General features: G+C 44.5%; 1 protein-coding gene across 5 annotated transcripts; it reads left to right on the forward strand.

The window, feature by feature from the left end:
• The first annotated feature begins 32 nt into the window (after nt 1-32).
• On the forward strand, nt 33-7,296 carry FBXL12 (F-box and leucine rich repeat protein 12). Of its 5 annotated transcripts, none has more exons than XM_027547802.1 (3): nt 33-827; nt 938-1,010; nt 5,807-7,296. In XM_027547802.1, the coding sequence occupies exons 1-3, from the start codon at nt 742-744 to the stop codon at nt 6,626-6,628; spliced, it is 981 nt and encodes a 326-aa protein (XP_027403603.1). In that variant the 5' UTR covers nt 33-741; the 3' UTR covers nt 6,629-7,296. The 5 variants fall into 5 exon arrangements, with proteins under 5 accessions (XP_027403603.1, XP_027403608.1, XP_027403607.1 ...); XM_027547806.1 differs by lacking the exon at nt 33-827 and adding an exon at nt 3,575-3,651 and having other exon boundaries at nt 939-1,010; nt 5,807-7,295; XM_027547805.1 differs by lacking the exon at nt 33-827 and adding an exon at nt 3,498-3,651 and having other exon boundaries at nt 940-1,010; nt 5,807-7,295.
• Nucleotides 7,297-18,593: the final 11,297 nt, after the last annotated feature.

Consider the following 18,593-nt stretch of genomic DNA (forward strand, 5'->3'; position numbering starts at 1 on the left):
GTCAATTCAGGCTCTGTGGAGAACAATTTGGCGCCATCAGTAAAAGTAAAAAATTCAGTGTCTTTTAACAAGCTCTATCACTTCTACAAATTTATTCTCATGCACAAAAAAGCATTATTAAGTAAAAAAATAGGGACTTCTCTCTCTGCCTAGAGCTCCGCTTTTGGTCCCGCCCTTTAGGGCTCGGCATCAGCAGCCCACTCCAGTACTCTTGCCTGGAAAATCCCATGGACTGAGAAGCCTGGTAGGCTACAGTCCATGGGGTCGCAAGGAGTCGGACACTACTGAGCAGCTTCACTTCACTTAATCGCCCAGTCACGCATTAGGAGCTCGGTCCTAATCCCCAGCCACGCCCCCAGTCTCGTTCCCGCCCTTAACCCCGCCTCAGGCCTCAATGTCGCCCGAGCCACGCCTTTTGTGTTTGGCCCGCCTCTCCGGCCCCGCCCCCGAGTCTTGTTCCCACCTTAACCCCGCCCTGGACTTCGTTATCGCCTTAGCCACGCCTTCCGGGCTAGGTCCCAGTCCCTAGCCCCATCCTCTGTGCGGAGTTCTGATACCGTGCTGGACTGGCTGCCAGATCCAGCCACATCCCCTGAAGAGGAAAGCCGAAACTCCGTCAGCTACCGGAAACTGCGACCACCTCCCTGTCCGCACCCTCTTTTCCCTCCGCTTCTTAGGGCCCCCACAGGGCGAGTACCCGGGTTCCTTTAGTCGGAAGCGGAAGTGCGTGTCAACGGGATCATGGCGACTTTTGCCGACTTGCCCGACTCGGTCCTGCTGGAGATCTTCTCTTATCTCCCGGTCCGGGATCGGATCCGAATCTCCAGGTGCGGCCGCCCCCTGCGGGAGGGAAGGGCCAGGCGGGGGGCGTATCAGGAGATGCACATCTGATCCTGGCGGGGCCGGGGTCGTTCTAACGGCGGGTCCCCTCCCCCAGGGTCTGTCACCACTGGAAGAAGCTGGTGGACGACCGGTGGCTGTGGCGACACGTCGACCTGACGCTCTACACGGTATGCGGGTCTGGCCGTGCAGGCCTGGGCCGAGGTCGGGTTGGTCAGACTTCGAAGACCACGCCTCCAACCCTGTGTTTCGAGCGAGGCTCTCCCGGGTGCGTCCCGCCCGTGTCCCTTACTTGCTCTGCAGTGACCTCCAGGCCTCAGCTTCCCCATCTCCAGAATGGGTGTAACCAAGGTCTTGCAGGAAAAGAGCTTATTGATGAGTTTTCATGGAGAAATTTTCTATAGTCGACTTAGTTCTAGAATTAATCTCCTGAGTAGTCAACCAAATCATTTCAACTTTCTCCCACTTGTGCTTTATTTATTTTTCTTTGTTGTTGTTCAGTCGCTAAGTTGCCCGACTCTTTGCAACCCTATGAACTACAGCACACCAGGCTCCCCTGTCCTTCACTGATTTCCCGGAGTCACTCAAATTCATGTCCATTGACTTAGTGATCCTCTCTAACCATCTCATCCTCTGCTGCCCCCTTCTCCTTTTGCCTTCAATCTTTCCCAGCATCGGGTCTTTTCCAATGAGTTGGCCCTTTGCATTTTTCTTTTTATTATGAACTATTTCAAATAGATATAGAAATGTATAGAGGATATATATCTGAAACTATGTACTCACCACCTAGATTTAATCTTTTTAAACCTTTGGCTTTATTCACTGCAGATCTTGTGAAATACACATACAAATGTTTCTATACGAACATATGCATACAACATTTGCACATATGTTTCTTGCACTTTTGAAACCCTCCTCAGAGATAACCGTGACTATAAAGTGGATTTGTATCCCTTCATGTTTTTATTTACTGCCTATGTATGTGCTTATAAGCAATATACAGTATTGTTAATGTGTTTCTAAAATGGAGATAAAACTACTCTTTAGATAATTAAATGCTATTTTACTTATATTAATATATCCACCCATTACCAACTTTATTCACACATCACTTTTGAGATTTACTCTAATTAGTACTTGTAAATCTAATTCGTTCCTTTTAATTGCTGTTAAATGAATATACCACAGTTTGTTTCTCTATTTTCCTGTTGACAGATGATTAGATTATTTCCAACTTTCTACTATCACAAACAGCTTTATAAGACCGTGTCTCAAACTTTATTGTGCATATGAATCACCTGTTAGTGTTAGGTTGGTGTTGGTCACTCAGTCGTGTCCAACTTTTTGCAACCCCATGGACTATAGCCCACCAGGCTCCTCTGTCCATGGGATTTCCCAGTCGAGAATACTGGAGTGGGTTGCCATTTCCTCCTCTGGGGGATCTTCCCGACCCATTGCATTGACAGGCGGATTCTTTACCTCCAAGCCACCAGACTATTTTATTATGAAAACTTTCAAACGTATATAATAGTTAAAAGAATAGTACAGAGAACACAGTGTTGCCCACCACTAATACTTAATACATTGGTTGTATCATCTCTTCATCCATCCATCCCTCTTTCCATCAAGCTTTTATTTTCCAAATGTTTGTTTATTTTGTTTTCCCATTTGATTTTTTAAGTATGCTTCAAAATCAGTTGCAGATGAGTCCACTTCTAAAACACTTTAGTACCCATAACAGATATTAACTAGGACATTTGTTTTACATTTCTCTTTTTGAGGTTTAACTTTTTAAAATCACACATCATGAATAATTCTTACAAAAATGTGGAAGTAGTATAACTATGTATGGTGATGGGTATTAACTAGACTTATTGTGATGATCATGTCATAATACATATAAGTATTGAATCATTATGTTGTATGCCTGAAACTAATAAGTGTTATATGTTAATTATATCTAAATTAAAACAAAACCAAAAAAAATTGAAATATTGTCACAAATGAAGCAAGAGCCTTTGACAGTCATCCCCTGGTATCTCTACCCTTCCCCAGAATAACCACTAGTATGTGTGGAATTTCCTTCTGTAGCATTTTCTATGCTTTTGGAGCCTTGGGGCTTTATAGGGAAGGAAAGGGCAGTGGTTACAAGAGCAGGATTGGCCTTTGGGGTCAGGCTGTGTTGAATCATAGTTGTACTCTTGCAGCAAGATTCGGCCAATGCATTTTTCCAGTAGGGGGGTGGGGTGGGGACGGAGACCTGCCTTGCAACCAGGTACTGTGTGAGCCTTCTAGTTCAATGCTCAGCACTGCATCTGGCAAACAGTAGTTACTCAATACAAGTTAACCATTATGGTTGAAAGAATTGTACCCATATAAATTATAATATATATATAATAGTCTTCCCAGGTGGGGCTAGTGGTAAAGAATCTGCCTGCCGTTGCAGGACACATAAGAGACGCCAGTTCAATCACTGGGTCAGGAAGATCCCCTGGAGAAGGAAATGGCAACCCACTCCAGCATTCTTGCCTGGAGAATCCCTTGGACTGAGGAGCCTGTTGGGCTACAGTCCATGGGGTCACAAAAGAGTCAGACATGACTTAGCAGCTAAACAACAAAAGTACATAGTATTGTTTCTTTTTTTTTTAACCCTAAAGGTATCATTTTGCCACTCCTTCCTGCATGTCTTGAGGAGTTACCCACGTTTGAATCTCTGAATCCTCTTTGTTCTTAGTTGCTATCTACATGGCTGTTATCACTGGACATTTTTGCTGTTAAAACCATGATGTCAGAAACCAACGTTTCTGTAAGGTAAATTCCACAAAACAGGTATTACTAGGTTAGGCAGTGTGTTCATTTAAACCAACTAAAGAATTCATTTAAAAAAATATAAGTGGGGGCCGCTCAGAGATAAATGCAGAGGATTGAAAATATACAAAATTATAAACATTGGAAAGTAAGGTCTCTCCCTGCTTCTGTCACCCAAATCACCTTGTTCTTTCCCAGAAAGGCAGTAGATGTTCCTGTATTTGAAAAAACAAAACAGGTGCCAGTGGGGGTCCATATTTTAAATTTCAGTAAAAATCAGATTGCATTTCAAAGTAGCCAGACCAAGTCCCACCAGCAGGACCCAAGAACTGCTTTTCCACATCCTGGCTAGTGTTTGATATCATGAAACTTAAAGGATTTTCTCATTTGTCTTTTTACAAGTAAAAATGCTTCAACTTCTGGCTTTGTGGCCATTTGCTATTTTGCCAACAGTGGCTTCCACTCTTGTGAGTTACCTTTTAGTGGCCAGTGTTTCTAGTGAATCCCTTTCCTCAGCCCAAATTTGCAGGTCTGAATTTGATCAGGAAGATTTGATTCCTCTATCAAGAGTAGTTAACAGGGGGGGAGGGATAAATTAGGAGTTTGAGATTAAACTATACATACTACTATATATAAAATAGGTAACCAACGAAGACCTACTGTATAGCACAGTTGGAGCAATACTCAATATCTTATAATAACCTAAAATGGAATAGAATATAAAATATATATATATATATCCAGCCATATATATATATATTCATCCATATATATACACATATGGGCTTCTCTGGTGGCTCAGGTGGTAAAGAAGCTGCCTGAAATTCAGAAGACCTGGGTTTGATCCCTGGGTCAGAAAGGTCTCCTGGAGAAGGGAATGACTACCCGCTCTAGTATTCTTGCCTAGAGAACTCCATGGACAGAGGAGCCCGGTGGGTGACAGTCCATGGAGTCACAAAGAGTCAGACATGACTGAGTGATTAACTCTTTTACTTTTACATATATACATATATATATATATATAGCTGTACACCAAAATAGCAATCACTGAATCACTTCGCTCTGCACCAAAACTAATACATTGTAACACACTGTAAATCAACTATATTTCAATGAAAGTGTGAAAAACATGAATTTAGGAATAAAAGGATTAGGGATACCAAGAACCCAACAGAAAAGGAATAGCTGAAAAACAGCAGAATATCATCTTGCCTGGTCATGGATTTTGCTTATAAAAAAGTCATATTTACCAAAAAAAAAGTCAACAAATTCTATGGTATGCAGTTTCTTTTTTCTGCTTTTTTTTTTTTAAAGGTAAACTGTACATATGATAAAATACATGAAATACTAGTTATTTATAGTTTGTTTTCTACAAGTCTAACTTCCCAGGGTTAAATTTTGCAGCTTTCACTATTACTAAGCTATGATTTTTTGTTTGTTTGTTTGTTTACATCTAATTTACCCTGGGCAGTTTTAACCTTTTTCAGTTTTTATTTTGTGTTGCTCATTTCTATGAAGAGGTGGTCATTAAGAATGGGATAGGCACTTCCTTGGTGGTTCAGTGGTTAAGACTCCAGGCTTCCACTGCAGGAGGCGAGGGTTTGATCCCTGGTTGGTGAACTAATATCCCACATACCACATGGGATGGCCAAAAAAAGAAAAAGAGATAAAAATATTGCTGGGTGGATTCACTTTTTTAAAAATCTTAAAAGGTATAAAGTTTTATTAAACCTGGAATCAATAGTACTATTTCATAAATTAGCAGTAAAATTTTCCTAGGGTATATATACAGATCACAGTGATTTTCATTGTGCAAGGAATTGAAAGGTTTAGAAACAGGCTTTTTGTTGTTGTTGTTTCACTTTCTTACTTATTCCAGAAGGTAATGAGACTCATTGTCCTGGTAGAGACAGATATGTTATGATGGTCTCTTATCCACCATTGCTTTTGTTCAAACTTAGAGGTCAAAATGATGGGGTTAAACCATCCTGTTACTTCTGGAAAGGTATCTGGTTGAGTAAGGCTGGTGAGGGAAGGACAGAATTCCCAGGAAGCCTCAGAACCCTACCTGGGGCTTGTCTGTCTCCAGGTGGGTGGGGTCCCTGGAAGATGCCCCGTATCTCTGGTCCAGACACCCTCCCACCTCTGGCTCTTACAGATGCGGCCCAAAGTCATGTGGCACCTCCTCCGCCGGTACATGGCATCCAGGCTCCATTCCCTACGGATGGGCGGCTACCTGTTCTCAGGCTCCCAGGCTCCCCAGCTGTCCCCTGCCCTGATGAGGGCCCTGGGTCAGAAGTGCCCCAACCTCAAGCGCCTCTGCCTGCATGTGGCCAACCTGAGCATGGTGCCCATCACCAGCCTGCCCTGCACCCTGAGGACCCTGGAGCTGCACAGCTGTGAGATCTCTATGGCCTGGCTCCATAAAGAGCAGGACCCCACGGTGCTGCCCCTGCTCGAGTGCATTGTGCTGGACCGCGTCCCCGCCTTCCGCGACGAGCACCTGCAGGGCCTCACACGTTTCCGCGCCCTGCGCTCGCTGGTGCTGGGTGGCACCTACCGAGTGACTGAGACGGGGCTGGATATGGGCCTGCAGGAGCTGAACTACCTGCAGAGGCTGGAGGTGCTGGGCTGTACCCTCTCGGCCGACAGCACCCTCCTGGCCATCAGCCGCCACCTCCGAGATGTGCGGAAGATCCGGCTGACCGTTCGGGGCCTCTCGGCCCCTGGCCTGTCTGTCCTGGAGGGCATGCCAGCCCTGGAGAGTCTGTGCCTGCTGGGGCCACTTGTCACCCCGGAAATGCCTTCCCCACAGGAGATCCTCGCCTCCTGCCTCACCATGCCCAAGCTCAGGGTCCTTGAGCTGCAGGGGCTGGGCTGGGAGGGTCAGGAGGCAGAGAGGATCCTGTCTAAGGGGCTACCGCACTGTATGGTCATTGTCAGGGCCTTGCCCAAAGAGTCCATGGACTGGTGGATGTGACTGCACCCCCCCCCCCCCCCGACCCAGGGATCCCCCTCTTAGCTTTCATTAATGAGATCTGGACCCTCTGAGCAGCACCTTGCCAGTAGGCAAGTGATCAGGTTGGAGAGGCCTTAAGGCCAGGTAGAGAGAACCCAGGCCTTGGTGTCTTCAGGTCATTGGAATCATGGTTTACCAGCTGTATGGCCTCTGTGACATGAGCCAGCCCCTTGGAGGCCCTATCCTCACATCTGGAGATGAAGAAGACCTCAGCTACCTCATGGTTACGTTACCGAGCCTTAATGTTTACCACCCCAGGGCCCACCAGTGGCCCTCCATGAAGAGCTGTTCTCAGGAACAGGATGATGCAGAAGGGCAGATTAGGACTTAGGGAGACCTGAGGGGCCGAGACCCCTTAGGAAGCCTAGAAAGCCTAGGAAGCTTAGGAAGCCTATCTATGCATGCACACTGCACACTAACATGTCATTGACACGCAGACACACCACTGATAACACTGACAGACCTACATGCACACAGGAGACATGGAAAGGAGGGCAGATACAATTCATGCTTTGATGATCAAAATGTTAAAGATCCGAAGCTGTCCTTTCTGTATTTTGTATTCTGGATTTTCCCAATTTTCCATAGTGTAATTTTGCTATTAAAGACAATCTTTTTTTTTTTTTTTTTAAGTGTTTGGTTTATTTATTCAACAAATGTGTCTCAAGCTATTTTACAGGGACTGTTCTAGGCACTGGGACCACAGCAATGAATGAAACACACACAAGGAAGAAGGCAGGGTGATCAACAGGTGAACATACGCATGGAATAGTTTTAGAGACTCTGAGCCAATAAACTAGGGCCATGTGATGGACACACGTGTGTTTGGTTGGGTGGGCAGGTGGGCTTCTCTGAGGGGAAGCCTGGGAGACAATGAGGAACCAGCCCTGGGGAGCACTAGGAAAGACAGAAAAAGCAAAGACCTAAGATGGAAATAATGAACTTGGCATTTTCTGAGGATGGGAAGAAGGTCCCAGGGGCCAAGTGAACAATAGTGAAATCAGACAGGATGAGGAGACGTTGGAAGGGCCTCACAGGTGGCTTTGGTTTCAGGGGTTCCGTAAGGAGCAACTCGTTTTCCTGTTTTTGAGTCTGAACCACTTCAAAGATGCAGGTGGCAGACAGCAATCCTAAGTGCCTACCCTTGAAATGAGGTGTGTGTGTGTGTGTGTTTTTGAAGTAGAGTTGATTTACGATGTTGTGTTCATTTCTGCCATACAGCAAAGTGACTCATGACTCACTTATACATATATGTATGCATATCCTTTTTTTTTGCAACACAGCATGTGTGGTCTTAGTTTCCCAACCAGGGATCAAACCTGTGCCCCCTGCAGTGGCAGTGAAGGAAGCCTACAGTGAATGGTGTTGCCGGGTTTGTGGTCCCCAAAGGAGAAGATTTAACTCCAGACCAAAGACAGTTTCAGTCACTCAGAGCTTTGTGTAGATTTTTATTTGAAGTGAAAGTGACAGAGAAAGCTTCTGACATAGACATCAGAAGGGGGCAGGAGAATACCTGGCTTGCTAGTTTCGGCAGGGCATTATATACTCTTCTGCTAGCTAGTTAAATAAAAATAATACCTCAAGGTTTGTAAAAGTTCCACCATACCCTTTCCCAAGGCATACATCATGTCATAACTTTGGCACAAGATTAGCCAGGGGGAATGATCCTGGTCAATGTCTCTGGAGACATACTGTTGCTGTGTCATCAGGGCTACAAGTCTTGGGAAACAGTTTCCCAGGCAAGATTTGTTACAATTATAATTATTCATAGAGTCTAAGAAAAGCATTTCCATGAGTAAGACACTGCAGCCGTTAGTTCCAGACCTAAAGAAAGGCCAGTTCTCAGGCAAGATACATTGTTGCACAAGGCTTAAGGAAAGCATGAGCAAGAATATTGGACTCCCCTTTAAAGGGGCCTAAGCTTTAACTCAGAAGCAGGGTGTCTTAACCACTGGACCACCAGGGGAATCCCTATGTATTCTTTTTTATATGTTTTTCCATGATGGTTTATCTCAGAATATTGAATATAGTGGACTTCCCAGGCAGCTCAGTGGTAAAGAATCTACCTGCCAATGCAGGAGACATAAGAGACATGGGTTTGATCCCTGGGTCGGGAAGATCCTGTGGAGGAGGGCATGGCAACTCACTCCAGTATTCTTGCCTGGAGAATCCCATGGACAGAGGAGGCTGGTGGGCTACAGTCCATAGGGTCACATAATCGGATATGACTGAAGCGGCTTAGTACACACTGAATATAGTTCCCTGTGCTATCCAATAGGACCTTGCTGGGTTTTTTGTTTTGTCTTTTCTGGCCACACCTCACAGCTTGTGAGATCTTAGTTCTCTGACCAGGGATCAAACCTGTGCCCCCAGCAGTGGAAGGATGGAGTCCTAACCACTGGACCAAGTGAAGTCCCTAGGACTGTGTTGTTTATCCATGAGTGTTACTCCTGATCGGAGCTGGGTAGGAGGGTATGTGTGGCTTTGCAGGCTCACTACCTGCCTGCCAATTCAGTGTGTCTGCTCTGTGGTGGGCAGAGCCAGGAGAGAGGAAAGAGGGCTGAGCTGGGTACCCTTGGTTCTTTTTTCCAAGTTCACCTATCAGAGAGGACCCAGATGTTTCATTCTTTTCCCACTGGGGCAGCCAATGGAAATTCCTTCCCATCTGACCACATGAAGACCAGGGTGTGACTGCTCCCCTGATGTGGCCATAGTTAGGGGTCTACTTGTCCCACACTGGGACCAAATCTAGCAGCTCCTGCCCAAGGCATCTAGGGGACCAGGTTGATCCAGGCTGGGGCATGGACCCTGGGGACATCTCAGGAAGGGAAATGACCAAGGGCTCTGTCACCTTGGTAGAGGGTGTTTGGAGATCTGGTATATACTGTTGGGAGAGGGGGTGTGATGGAGAGATTGACAGAAGCCCTGTCCTGGCCTCTGCTGGTCTCCCTGGAGATGGAGTGTTGTTGTTTAATCACTAAGTTGTGTCTGACTCTGCAACCACATGAACTGGAGCCTGCCAGGCTCCTCTGTTCGAGAGATTTCCCAGGCAAGAATACTGGAGTGTGTTGCCGTTTCCTACTGATATTCAACCTGGAACAGCTCTTTTCCTGCCTTTCCAGTGGGAATGGAGCAACAAATATGGAGTTAGAGGCAGTGGTGTACACAGAAATGTTTAATGGCTGGTGTTAGCAGGTGGTGGTGGGGGGAGTCCTCATTCGTAATGCCTGTAGCATGTGCAGATTTTTGTGGTGTAAAACTCTCTACCATGGCTGGTTTCAAGCTACCAACAGTTTAACAACTTGGCTCAAGAAATTCATGACAATTTAGCAATCAGCTCCCCTACACTGGCATGAACTGGCTGCAGCACACCGCTAGTTAGAGGTGTTTTTTCCCCAGGCTCACCTGGTGGAGGACTCATTCTATCTTAGCGGTGCCTTCCTCGAGTTTAGCTCTGAAGGTTGGTGGAGTTGTGGGACATCAGACAGAGCTCCTCCCCACTTGGGATCTTCTCATCCTTAACCAATGCCTTTTCCTAGATAAGGAGCTGGGGGCTTAAGGCTGTCCTCTGTTTTAAAATGTATCTGGGACTTCCTGGGTGGCACAGTGGATAAGAATCCACCTGCCATGCAGGGGACACAGGTTCGATCCCTGGTCCGGGAGGATTCCTCTTGCCATGGAGCAACTACACCTGTGCACCACCACTACTGAGCCTGCGTCCTGCAACTACTGAGGCCTGCATGCCTAGATCCTGTGCTCCAGAGCAAGAGAAGCCATGACAATGAGAAGCCCATGAACCGCAACAGAGTAGCCCCCAGTCATCACAGCTAGAGAAAGCCCGAGTGCAGCAACAAAGACCCAGCACAACCAAAAATATATAAATAAAATGTACCTGGACCATGGTGAAGCCTTGGGGCAGGAGTCCTGGTTCTCCCCTCAAGCAATAACATTATCTTTGAGCTGTTTTTTAGATACTGCAAGTCCCTACATATGAATGAGTTTTGTTCTAAGAGTATGTTCATAAGTCCAATTTGTTAGCCTGCGTATTCAAGTAACACAATCACTGTATAGTACTATACTGTAACAGGTTGATAATAATTTTCACACAAATAATGCATAAAAACAAACACAGAAATATGGAAAACGTTTTAAATCTTATAGTACAGTACCTTGAAGGTCCAGTTCAGTTCAGTTCAGTCACTCAATCATGTCCAACTCTTTGCAACCCCATGGACTGCAGCACACCAGGCTTCACTGTCCTTCACCATCTCCTGGAACTTGCTCAAACTCATGTCCTTCGAGTTGGTGATGCCATCCAACCATCTCATTCTCTGTTGTCCCCTTCTCCTTCTGCCTTCAATCTTTCCCAGCCTCAGGGTCTTTTCCAATGAGTCAGTTCTTCATATCAGGTGGCCAAAGTATGATGCAGCTGCAGCATCAGTTCTTCCAATGAATATTCAGGACTGATTTCCTTTAGGATAGACTGGTTGGATCTCCTTGCAGTCCAAGGGACTCTCAAGAGTCTTCTTCAACACCACAGTTCAAAAGCATCAATTCTTTGGAGCTAAGTTTTCTTTATAGTCCAACTCTCACATCCATACATTATGACTGGAAAAACCATAGGCTTGAGTAGACAGACCTTTGTTGGCAAAGTAATGTCTCTGCTATTTATATGTTGTCTAGGTTGGTCATAGCTTTTCTTTCAAGGAACAAGCGTCTTTTAATTTCATGACTGCAGTCACCTTCTGCAGTGATTTTGGAGCCCAAGAAAATAAAGTCAGCCACTGTTTCACTATCTATTTGCCATGAAGTGATGGGACTGGATGCCATGATCTTAGCTTTCCAAATGTTGAGTTTTAAGCGAGCTTTTTCAGTGTCCTCTTTCACTTTCATCAAAAGGTTCTTCACAGAGGCTCTTTCTGCCATGAGGGTGGTGTCATCTGCATATCTGAGGTTACTGATATTTCTCCCTGCAATCTTGATTCCAGCTTGTGCTTCATCCAGCCCGGCATTTTGCGTAATGTACTCTGCATATAAGTTAAATAAGCAGGGTGACAATATACAGCCTTAATGTACTCCTTTCCCAATTTGGAACCAGTCCGTTGTTTCACGTCCAGTTCTAACTGTTGCCTCTTGAACTGAGTACAGATTTCTCAGGAGGCAGGTGAGGTGGTCTGAAGAATTTTCCACAGTTTGCTGTGATCTACACAGTCAAAGGCTTTGGTGTAATCAATAAAGCAGAAGTAGATGTTTTTCTGGAATTCTTTTGCTTTTTCTATGATCCAACAGATGTTGACAATTCGATCTCTGGTTCCTCTGCCTTTTCTAAATCCAGCTTGAACATCTGGAAGTTCACGGATCATGTACTATTTAAGCCTCGCTTGGAGAATTTTGAGCATTACTTTGCTAGCATGTGAGATGACTGCAATTGTGCTGTAGTTTGAACATTCTTTGGCATTGCCCTTCTTTGGGATTGGAATGAAAACTGACCTTTTCCAGTTCTGTGGTCACTGCTGAGTTTTCCAAATTTCTTGGCATATTGAGTGCAGCACTTTCAGAGCATCATCTTTTAGGATTTGAAATAGCTCAACTGAAATTCCATCACCTCCACTAGCTTTGTTTGTAGTGATGCTTCCTAAGGCTCACTTGACTTTGCATTCCTGGCTCTAGGTGAGTGGTCACACCATCATGGTTATCTGGGTCATGAAGATCTTTTTTGCACGGTTCTTCTGTGTATTCTTGCCACCTCTTCTTAATATCTTCTGCTTCTGTTAGGTCCCTACCATTTCTGTCCTTTATTGAGCCCATCTTTGCATGATATGTTCCCTTTGTATCTCTTATTTTCTTGAAGAAACCTCTAGTCTTTCCCATTCTATTGTTTTCCTCTATTTCTTTGCATTGTTCACTGAGGAAGGCTTAGCTTTCCTTGCTGTTCTTTGGACCTCTCCATTCAAATGGGTATGTCTTTTCTTTTCTCCTTGGCCTTTTGCTTCTCTTCTTTCCTCAGCTATTTGTAAGGCCTCCTCAGGCAACCATTTTGCCTTTTTGCATTTCTTTTTCTTGGGGATGGTCTTGATCATGGCCTCCTGTAAAATGTCACAAACCTCCATCCATAGTTCTTCAGGCACTCAGATCTACTCCCTTGAATCTATTTCTCACTTCCACTATATAATCGTAAGGGATTTGATTGAGATCATACCTGAATGGTCTAGTGGTTTTCCCTACTCTCTTCAATTTAAGAAAATTTATTGAAAATTCAGGAGTACAGTACAGTGGCTGGCAAACAGGGGCTGGCAAGAAGTGAACAGGCAAGGAGAGTTACTGACTGAGGAGGGAGAGGAGGTGGAAAAAGGTTAGAGCTGAAGGATCATGAGCAATAGGAGATGGAGGAAAAGCTGCGGTTTCATTAATGCATGATATTGATGGCATAGGTTCTGGTTTTTGGCCAGAACCAGATGTATGTTTGAATCTTCAAAAGTTCTCAACTTGAAGGTTCCTGTGTAGGGGACTTACTGTAATGAAACCCCCACCAGGTGGGAGAAAGTAACTGTATGCTCTCCATAAGGACAGAGACCCCAGAACGGTTGGAACCAGAAAGTTGATGATGTTGACTCCCAGTTACCTCACCACCAACCAATCAGAAGAATGTCCATGAGCTGATCATGCCTTCCTCTTTGAAGCATTACTATAAAAACGCCTCATTCAGCCTCACTACCCCTTCCACATTGGGACACACAGTTTTAAGGGCATTAGCCCTCTGTGGCCCCCTTTGCCTGGCAAAGCAATAAAGCTACTCTTTTCTACTTCACACCTCCACTAAAAAATACAAATAAAATAAAACAAAATGTACCTTGAGCTTATTGAATCATGTATAGTAAGGTGACAGATGTGGAGACATTGGTAGTATGGCTGTTAGCATAATTGACACCATATTGGGCCCTTATAGTTCCTCTTGTCCTTCTGCTGACCCCATGCAGAAATGTACTGTACAGTAAACCACCTCTCTGTCATCAAGGGCTTTGTAGTTAAGAGATATTGTTTAACAGTCATTAGGATTGGTTGGCCTCTATGCTCTGATAGTCCCCAAACAGTGATGAAAACTTTCACTGCTGATGTATTCCCAGTGCCCATGAGACTAGTTACTCATTTATAAATCTTGACTTAGTAATGTACATTCTGTTTCTCAGCACCTTCCCCCCCGACCCTAGGTTAACTATAAATTGTCCAAAGGTCCCTCAGGGGTGAGGAGTGAGGCCATGAATGCTTCTCAGTGGTCATACACCTGATCCTACCCTGTGAGCATGTTGTGAGTGTGTTAAGTTGCTTCAGTCGTGTCTGACTCTTTGAGACCCTATGAACCAGAACCTGCCAGGCTCCTCTGTCCGTGGGATTTTTCCAGGCATAAATACTGGAGTGGGTTGCCCTGCCCTCTTCCAGGGGATCGTCCCAACCTAGGGATTGAACCTGCATCTCTTACGTCTCTTGCACTAGCAGACAGGTTCTTTACTGCTAGCACCACCTGGGAAACCCATGAGCAAGTTACCCTCTAATAAATCGATCCATTGACTATATGAAGCTGCTTGCCTTGTTTTTCAGTCTCAAGATGGCTTCTCATTTCAATGGTCACTTTTCATTCCCTCCATCCTCCAACAACTGTCTTTATTTATTTATTTAAAAAAATTTTATTTATTCATTTGTTTATTTTTGGCTATGCTGGGTCTTGGTTGCTGCATGCAGGCATTCTTTAGTTGTGGCTAGCAGAAGGTAGGAGAAGGCAATGGCACCCCACTCCAGTACTCTTGCCTGGAAAATCCCATGGACAGAGAAGCCTGGTACGCTGCAGTCCATGCGGTCGCTAAGAGTTGGACATGACTGAGCGACTTCACTTTCACTTTTCACTTTCACGCATTGGAGGAGGAAATGGCAACCCACTCCAGTGTTCTTGCCTGGAGAATCCCAGGGACGGCGGGGCCTGGTGGCCTGCTGTCCATGGGGTCGCACAGAGTTAGACACGACTGAAGTGACTTAGCAGCAGCAGCAGCAGCAGAAGGTACTTTCTAGTTGTGGTGCCTGGGCTTCTCACTGGGCTGGCTTCTCTTGTTGCAGAGCACAGGCTCTAGGCAACCACTGATCTCTTTTCTCTCACTAGAAATTATTTTGCTTTTCCAAGAATTTTGTGGAAATAGAATCACATGGTGTGTTTGTGTGTGTGTGTATTTGGGCGGAGAGGTCTTGTTCCTTTTACCCAGCATAAAAATTTTGAGATTGATCAAGATCCTTTCGTTTCAAGGATCAAAAATTTGTTCAAAGTAATTCCCGGGTGACCAGGTGATTAGGAATCCTCGCTTCCACGACAGGGAACCCAGCTTCAATCCCTGGTGGGAGAAATAAGATCCAGGAAGCAGTGCAATGTGGCAAAAACAAACAAAAAACCCCCCACCAGACCCCCAAACATGAACAAACAAATTGCCCCTTAAAAAAAACCAAAGAAACAGAAAAAAAATAAGTAAAAAACATTTCTTCCTGAGTAGTATTCCATCATATTACTAGAGACAGTAATTTGTTATCCATTCACCTATGGATGGTTATTTGTGTTTACACATAGAATTTTTGAGTGGGAATTAACACAACACTGTAAATCAACTGTATTTCAATTAAAAAATAAAGTATAAAATAAGCCTTGTGGGACTTCCCTGGTTGTCTAGTGGCTAAGATTCCATGTTTCCAAATGCAGGGGACCTGGGTTCAATTCCTGGTCAAAGAACTAGATTTCACATGCCACAACTAAAGATCCTGCATGCCAAAACTAAGACCAAGAGAAGCCAAGTACATAAGTAAATATTAAAAAAAATAAAAGCCTTGAAGACAGGGTTTCCCAGTTGGCACAGGGCACTATCAATGCAGGAGACATAAGAGACTCAGGTTCAATCCCCGGGTCCAGAAGTTCTGCTATAATAGGAAATGGTAACTTGTTCCAGTATTCTTGCCTGGAAAATTCCATGGACAGAGGAGCCTGGCAGGCTATAGTCCATAGGATTGCAAAGTTGTAGACACTTGAGAGACTGAGCACATATATACACATACAAGGCTTGAAAACATATAATTTTTGGTTAAAAAGAAATTGTCCTGATGTTGTAAATAATTTTTTTTTTGGCCACCCCACAGGATGTGGGATCTTAGCTCCCAGACCAGGGATTGAACCTGTGGACCCTGCAGGGAAGTCTTAACCATTGCAGTCTTAACCACTGGACTGCCAGGGAAGTCCCTTGTAAATAATATTAACATTACAGAAAGTGAATCTATTTCTAATCCTAGACCCCACAGGGAATCATTGTAAGAAGTTTGGCTTATCATCTTCTAAAATGTTGTCTTGTTGACTAAGAAAAAAAAAGCACGATGTAAGAGTTGTGATTTAATTTTTATTTGGGACCAGATGAGGACTATAGCTCAGGAGACAGTCTCTCAGACAGCTCTGAGGAATTGCTCTCAAATAGGGTAGGAGGTGAGTAGCTTTATGACTTTAGTGAAGGGGGATAGGTGCAGTCAAGCACACATTTTGATAGAAGGTTTCTGTTAGTCTCAAGGAGCAGATGTCTCTCTTAGTAATTTTAGTGCTTTTCTAAATTTGACAAGATGCAAGAAATTAGACTTGGAGAATCTCCTGAAAAATCTAACCCTTGGAAGACCTGTTCTGCCAGTTTTTCTCTGTGCACAGAGTGCCTCATTCCTGATCGCTATCCTGAACTCCTTCCACGGTGTGTTGAAGTCACTGCAGTGGCAGGTGATTTTATTCTTTTTTTTTTTTTTGGCAACACAATGCAGCTTGTGGGATCTTCCTCAACCAGGGAACAAACCAGGGCTCCCGCACTAAAAGCACCAAGTCCTAACCACTAGACCACCAGGGAATTCCCGCTAGTGACTTCATTCTTATAGAATCAGAGGGCAAGCGACAGTTTTCAGTTGGCTTTCTATTATTGTGACTTTGGACAAAAAACAATCATTGGGATCTCTTCATTTCACTTCTGAAGTCAAGGCCAGTCACAGGAACTAGCAATGAAATTCACATCAGCTTCGTGGCCCATAAAGGCAGGACTGGAACACATGGCTTCATTAGGCAACTTGGTGGGTTTTCTGATATTTCACCCCTTAATGTGCCCAACCTACTCAGGCATGGCACAGCTAGTCAACCACAAGTCTCCTCTGGATATCAACTACATGGTCCCAACCTGACCAAAATACCCTCTTGAAGTGGGAATTTCTACTAATGTACTTTCATAGCCTTGAGAAATTTCATAGAAATAGCACCTGGCAAAACAGCATATATCAAGAAACTGTGTTGATGATATGTCAACAATGATGAAAAACATTTTTTTCATCATGTTTTTCTTAGAATAATAGCCTTGTTACAGACCCCAAGGCCAGACCCAGAAGGGAGTATGACTGGGATCATGAAAGCATGGACCTTGGAATACCAGGTCAGTGTTAGGTATGAACACTGCCTACACACTTGCTGATTGTTCCCGAGACTATTCCAGAAGGGAACGGCCTGGGGTAAAAACAAGGAGATCTGGACTATGTCAATGTAGTGTCTTGGGAAAGATACAGCAAAGCAAGTTTTGTAGTCTGCAATCAGGAATGAAAGCTGGACTCAGAGTGGACTCTGCACCTCAGTCCAATAGAGGTTGCAGGCCCCCTGATCCATTGCACCAGATTTCGTGTTGTTTTCATTCCGTCACTCGCTCCTGGACCTTTAGGGCAACACCTTCTTTCTGGGGTCCAGCTGACTCCAAAACCAGAGAGAAAGGGCATGAACGATTCAAACTCAGCTCCTCCTTCCAAATCCACTAGTCAGATAAAGTTTGTGTTTCATGTGCAGAAAAGAATCATGACTGTCACTTCAGCTGAAATTTCCCTTACTTGGACCTAGGAAGCTGGAGAAATGGAGTCTCTTCCCTAACTCAGACTAACTTAGAAGCATACCTGTTTTGATGTGAAAGTTGGACCATAAAGAAGGCTGAGTGATGAAGAACTGATGCTTTTGAATTGTGGTGTTGGAGAAGACTCTTGAGAGTCCCATGAACAGCAAAGAGGTCTTACCAGTCAACCCTAAAGGAAATCAACCCTGGATATTCATTGGAAGGACTGATGCTGAAACTGAAGCTCCAATACTTTGGCCATCTGATTTGAAGAGCTGACTCATTGGAAAAGACCCTGATGCTGGGAAAGACTGAAGGCAGGAGGAGAAGGAGGCCACAGAGGATGAGATGGTTGAATAGCATCACTGACTCAATGGACAAGAGTTTGAGCAAGCCTGGTGCCTAGTATGCTGCAGTCCTTGGGCCGCAGAGAGTCTGACATGACTTAGCCACTGAACAACAGCATACTGATAGAGTGCCTGGGACACTCACCTGGTCCCAGACTCATTGGGATGAGCCCCCGTGGACATTCCCCCAATGTGAGCCAACACTATGTGGCTGGACTGGCCTTTATGGTTTCTTATTATGACTGTGATGAAATAAACTTATTTTAAGGCAGGATGAGAAAAAATGTAAACATTGGATTCTCTCTTTGCCCATTTGGGCCACTACCTCCTCCCCTTTGTGTGCAATGTGCATCTGTATTATACATAAATCAGACCTCCTTAGAAGACACAGGAATACCTGCCCAAATATAAAGAGCAAATTTCTCCTGGTGCCAGCAAGGTAACTCCTTGAGAGGAAATATTCCTTTCACAACCCTGTTAAAACCACAGTGACCCATTACTTGCCCTATATATGCAATCTGTACTTTGTAAACTCTCAGCAGTTCACTTTGATTTTTTTTTTTCCTGGAAAAAAAAGTGTATAACTGTGCTTTGATCTCTAACCAATGGAAAAGTCCTCAGGGCTTTCCAAAAGACTGTCTCCCAGGTTATATGGATAACCCT

This window comes from Bos indicus x Bos taurus, chromosome 7 (assembly GCF_003369695.1).
Source record: "Bos indicus x Bos taurus breed Angus x Brahman F1 hybrid chromosome 7, Bos_hybrid_MaternalHap_v2.0, whole genome shotgun sequence".
In the NCBI taxonomy this organism is placed as follows: Eukaryota; Metazoa; Chordata; class Mammalia; order Artiodactyla; family Bovidae; genus Bos; species Bos indicus x Bos taurus.

Bases quoted from the DNA above. Each gene is read 5' to 3' on its own strand.
- FBXL12 (XM_027547802.1), top strand. From the start codon at position 742: ATGGCGACTTTTGCCGACTTGCCCGACTCGGTCCTGCTGGAGATCTTC. The intron at 828-937 runs GTGCGGCCGCCC...CCCCTCCCCCAG, and splicing joins GATCGGATCCGAATCTCCAG to GGTCTGTCACCACTGGAAGA. The intron at 1,011-5,806 runs GTATGCGGGTCT...TGGCTCTTACAG, and splicing joins TCGACCTGACGCTCTACACG to ATGCGGCCCAAAGTCATGTG.